Source organism: Dinoponera quadriceps, unplaced genomic scaffold, assembly GCF_001313825.1.
Source record: "Dinoponera quadriceps isolate SergipeBrazil2010 unplaced genomic scaffold, ASM131382v1 scaffold458, whole genome shotgun sequence".
Classification (NCBI taxonomy): Eukaryota; Metazoa; Arthropoda; class Insecta; order Hymenoptera; family Formicidae; genus Dinoponera; species Dinoponera quadriceps.
Genome location: NW_014554796.1, coordinates 348,432 through 353,760, shown reverse-complemented (window position 1 = coordinate 353,760; position 5,329 = coordinate 348,432). Strand labels below are relative to the sequence as shown.

At 31.2% G+C, this 5,329-nt stretch overlaps 1 protein-coding gene across 1 annotated transcript in view; it reads left to right on the top strand.

Moving 5' to 3' along the window:
* Positions 1-1,536: 1,536 nt before the first annotated feature.
* The window catches only part of LOC106741960 (histone deacetylase complex subunit SAP130-A), a 27,194-nt gene continuing 23,401 nt past the window's right edge, over positions 1,537-5,329 (top strand). The window contains exons 1-2 of the mRNA XM_014614453.1: positions 1,537-1,923; positions 2,115-2,421. Coding sequence (XP_014469939.1) covers positions 2,122-2,421 — 300 coding nt within the window. The 5' untranslated portion in view covers positions 1,537-1,923; positions 2,115-2,121. The remainder of the gene's footprint in view (positions 1,924-2,114; positions 2,422-5,329) is intronic.

Sequence of the window (5,329 nt, the reverse complement as noted above, 5' to 3'; positions counted from 1 at the left end):
TATTAGTCGTAAAATCCGACTGTGTAACAATTATTTTTGTTTACCTCTCATTTCTCGAAAGTTACGAAATCGAAATTGGAATCGCGGACCGCATTCCACACAGCGCCGGAACATCCGAGACCGAGCCAGGAGAACGAACGGCTCTGATTTCTCACCAGATTCATCGATCGTTTCGCCAGACTCCGGAGACCTAGGGTAAACTCGATGAAAAGCAGAGTGACCTAAAAGCGGAGTCATCACTCTGTTGATCGTCCACGTAAGTCACTGATTTTACTACTTTCAAATTTCCCTATATAGTTATCTATCGTGGACGTAACAGTTTTTTTTCGCTACACTAAAACTGCACTAGAACTATACTGAATTGAACTGAACCGCACTGGGAAAGACTAGTACCGAATAGTTCAGTTCAGTGCAAAAGTGTAATGAAGAGGTCTGTTCGTTTTCACTGCATCGCTGAAACTCCAGAGTGTAGTAAACAACATGGCGCATCACATGGCATTATTTGACTCTTCCGACGAAGAGGATTTTGTTGTAATACAACCACTATTACAACCCATTGTAGATGAAAATGATGAATGATGAAAATGATGAATATACAACTAAATATAGCGNAAACTCCAGAGTGTAGTAAACAACATGGCGCATCACATGGCATTATTTGACTCTTCCGACGAAGAGGATTTTGTTGTAATACAACCACTATTACAACCCATTGTAGATGAAAATGATGAATGATGAAAATGATGAATATACAACTAAATATAGCGAATTTATTAATAATTTATCATATTATATACCCTACCGATCATAAATTTAAATAAATGACTAAATATAAATATAAAATTATAAAAATATCTTGACATCTTAAATTCATCCTTGTTGTATGTTTGGACATTTCTGCTGTGTATATGTGTGTGTGTGATGGTATAATATTAACAATTTTTGAAAATGAAATAAAGAAGATGTTTCACACATTTCAATATAATGCAAGCCACATACCTGATACTTTTCGTATAAATTTCCGTTACGCTTACATGCACTTCCAAGCTACACTTTCATGTACTGCACTGACCACATTAGGTCTGTTCGTTTACGCTGCACCGCTGAACTAGTGCAATAAGTTGAAGTGAGAAAACATATACTTGTCTCGCTTCAACTTATTGCACTAGTTCAGCGGTGCAGCGAAAACAAACAGACCTATTACCTCTTGCAACCTCAGTGCAACAGTTCACTAAACTGTCTGCACTACATGATGTTGCACTGTGAAAACGAACAGCGTTGATGATGTCATGATAATGTCATTCTCGATAAAAAGAACACTTTAGGGTAAACCCTTTGCACTGGTGTGTACTAGTGCAGAAAGTATTTCGAAACAAAACAGACCTATTTATACGGACATGAGTGTTTCAGCACAGCTGGTGTCTAGTGTTGTGCACACAGTGTGGATTCCCGAACGCAACTCCAGTGCGGTCAGTTCAACTAAAAATAACAGACCAACCTATAGAGTTCAATGGTGTGTACTCATCTTAACGCGTATGCAGGCGCTATAAACTTATAGCGATGCTGAGTGTTTCACAGAGATTGAAAAATGTTTTTTGCGGCGTAACGTCAAATAGGTGTTTTAGCATCCGAGAGTTTTGTGCGCGAGTGAATGAACAGTTAGATAATATTTTTTTCGTTTCCGTATTTTTCACGCAGGTTTTATGCATCTTTGTATCAGGCAACATTCGTTAACGATATACTGACTGCTGTCAGATCGAAACAAGCAAAACCACTATTTTGTTCCGTAAAACTCGTCCTTTCACTTGAGAATGTGTAAGATATATAGGCCACTGCGTAATATTCATCAAATGCGAATTTCTCAACCCTGCGTTAACGAAGCGGTGTAACCTCCAAAACTATTTGACTCTCGAGATACATACAGTGAGTAACGTCATGCTTATGGCACGTCGTATCGCGGACGCGATAAATTTAATATTGCTTTATACCTTATCCCATTATTTGCGCAAACTGTTGGTATATTTTAGCATATAATTTAGGACGTGTAATTTTTCAGTGAACTTTAGGCACAATTAATGGATAATTAATTTTTATTATTCATTTTGTTTTAACAGTGTAACTATGAATACAACATTGGGCTCTGTAAATAGTGGTGATAAACGTTTGCTGGAAACAACTGTGCAAACTGTAGCGCAAAATTTAACTACAATGCAGAATGTACCAAATGTACAGAATGTACAAAGTGTGGTTCAGAGCAGTATTCAAAGTATTCAATCGACACAGACTATTGTTGGATCAGTAGGAACTTCCAGTCTTGTTGGCAAGTCAGTGTCATTAGACATGAACCCCAAGTTATCCTTAATGAAACCTGTAGTGCCATCTGGTACTACATCATCTACGGACACCAGTAAAATAACTACGGTAATACCATAATATTATTCAATAAGCTTTAATAATAAATAATATATTATTTGTAAACATTAACAAGTGCTATATTTGTTAAAGTTTACTTTTTAGTTTGTATCAGTTAAAGTTCAAAGTTCTATTATGTTTTGCGGCTCTTATTTATGTTACAGCTTATTTACTTATGCTTATGGTTAAATGAGAAAGCTTAAGAAACTACAACATATAATAAGTAGCAATATGATAATTCTTTATATTAGAACTGTTACAATTGTTTCCTATAATGTGATAACAAATATATGACATATCTTACTTTATAGTTCATCTTCAGATGTATCATGATTAATGAAACAATTTGTACAGCATTTAAAAATCAACTTGAGACAATTTTAAATATATATAATCTGACTATAAATACCGTTTATAGTTCAGAAATAATATAGGTAAGGTAATTTTTTATAGAAAATTTGCGGACACTGAATTTGCAACATTTCTCATTTTTTTAGAAGTCGATGGCATTTAGAATCAAATATGGTCCTTTTATATATATTTGGAAGAAATGAAAGAATCTGTATGACATATCTATTTAGTTTGTGGAATTATATTAAATTCTATTTTATTTTGTTAATGATTAACTTGAAAAATTTCTTATTCTTGTGAATATTGATTTTTCTCTTGTTCTTAACCAAAAATTAATGCAAAACAATCTAATCAAATTAACTTTAATAAAGATACAACTTTGTTTCTACCTTTTTTAGATTTTCATTATGGTAATCTACTTTGAAAAGAATACATAAATTATATATTTTTTTCTTAGACGTTTACTTTAAAGTGTCAAGATTTTTTTTTGTTTTATATTGAGAAATATAGATTACCAAATATTGTTACATCTTGATTTTAATTAAACACTATATAGGAATTAGAATTAGGAATAGGAGTTAAACATTATGTGGGATGTAGAATATTCTGTCATCATCACCCTGAGATTTAATTTGTGTTTTATTTCTTCATATTACTTATGATTTTTGATTCTTAATAATTATCTATGAGTAAAAGAAGGTTTTATAGATTTAATGTTTTCATGTGAGGATTTTCCAAGTTTTAATTTCAGCAATTGTTTAGAAATCTGAAGGGAGATTAAGTTATGTTTACACATTTCTATACAGCAGCTTAAACTAGATTTAATAACACCTATATAAATATTGTAGTCTATATGACCAGTAGAAAATTAATTTGATAATTATTGATATTATATGAAACCATTAGAGTTACATGTGTATAGTAATAATAATTATTTATATGACACATAATTACAACAGTAGAAATTATTAAATCATTTTTATGTTATTTATGTAAACATAAAATGTTACTAAACTGGTTTTAAATTGCCATGTAAGTATCATAATCAGATTTTATATTTAACACTCTTTGTCCTGAGCCCGAGTATAGGTTGGGGTAGCGCGCAGACGACAACTGCCATTCCATATGTTTCTGCTTTTAAAGTGCTTTTAAAGTGCTTTTTTCACACTTAAAATTGATATATTGGTTGCTAAGTTACAACAACATACATCAACAATGAAAATTTTTTAATAGACATCAAAATTGTCTAGGATCCCACTAATAAATCATCTTTAAGGCGTAGGCTTCAAAGTGTTAAGATAGAGTTCATCTTCAGATGTATCATGATTAATGAAACAATTTGTACAGCATTTAAAAATCAACTTGAGACAATTTTAAATATATATAATCTGACTATAAATACCGTTTATAGTTCAGAAATAATATAGGTAAGGTAATTTTTTATAGAAAATTTGCGGACACTGAATTTGCAACATTTCTCATTTTTTTAGAAGTCGATGGCATTTAGAATCAAATATGGTCCTTTTATATATATTTGGAAGAAATGAAAGAATCTGTAATTTATAGTGAGAAGAGAGAAGAAGTCATTCTTCAAAACGAAAATAAATAAAGAATCACGGGAACTAATAGAGGAGTAGTCTCAAGTTGGTTACACATATCATAAACCTGTTCATTTAAGCTGAACTAGTGCTGCATTAGAACTTTGTTTTTATTCCCTTCAACAATAGATTATATATATTTTTTTTATTTATTTCGTTCTAAAGGCAGGAAGTCCAACCTAATTCAGCTAAAAAGGACAGACCTCACGGAAACTACATACATGGCAAATCTTAGAAAGTCTATCCTAGAAAGATACGTTGGTTTAACAAACCAGCATTGTTTTACTATTTCAAAAAGACCATTACATGCATTTAATATACATTATTTTATTAATCATCCTTTTTTTATTGGAGGGTTTTTCATCCAGAATAAGCACCTTGTTTCAATCGGTGGTCAAAGGCTACTGAACGTGACAAGTTATTCTGAATGACATTTTCTCATGTTTAATTCACTTCGTTTTTAATATTAATTGATGAGACTGATCTCTATAATGGTAAGTACCTTAAAACTTTTTTATGCTATAAACTTTTCATGTTAGAAACTTTTGTTTGTTTTTTTAACATGTTCTCTACCAACATTACATATGTGTGACAGCAATAATTTTGTCATTCGGCCACATAAATAAACTAAGTTTGTTTTATGCAATTACATAAAAAAGTACGAGATGATCTGTGGGGATGGAGTTTACCAAATAAACAATAGTAGTGAGCATATTAAACTGATTGACTTAATTTTTCAAAATATATCGAATTATCTTAAAATTTTCTTAACATATAAAATGGATATATACGTTTATAGTTGTCGAATAGTTATTGAAAAATCATCGCGGTCATCTTTAAATTGTACATCCTTTTATAACTTGAAAGCAAAATAGTATTAGAGAAAATGTATTTTTGAGAACACGTATTTTTTATGTTTGCTTTATATTTTTCAAATTATTAATTCTTTCATTTATTCTATTTATTAT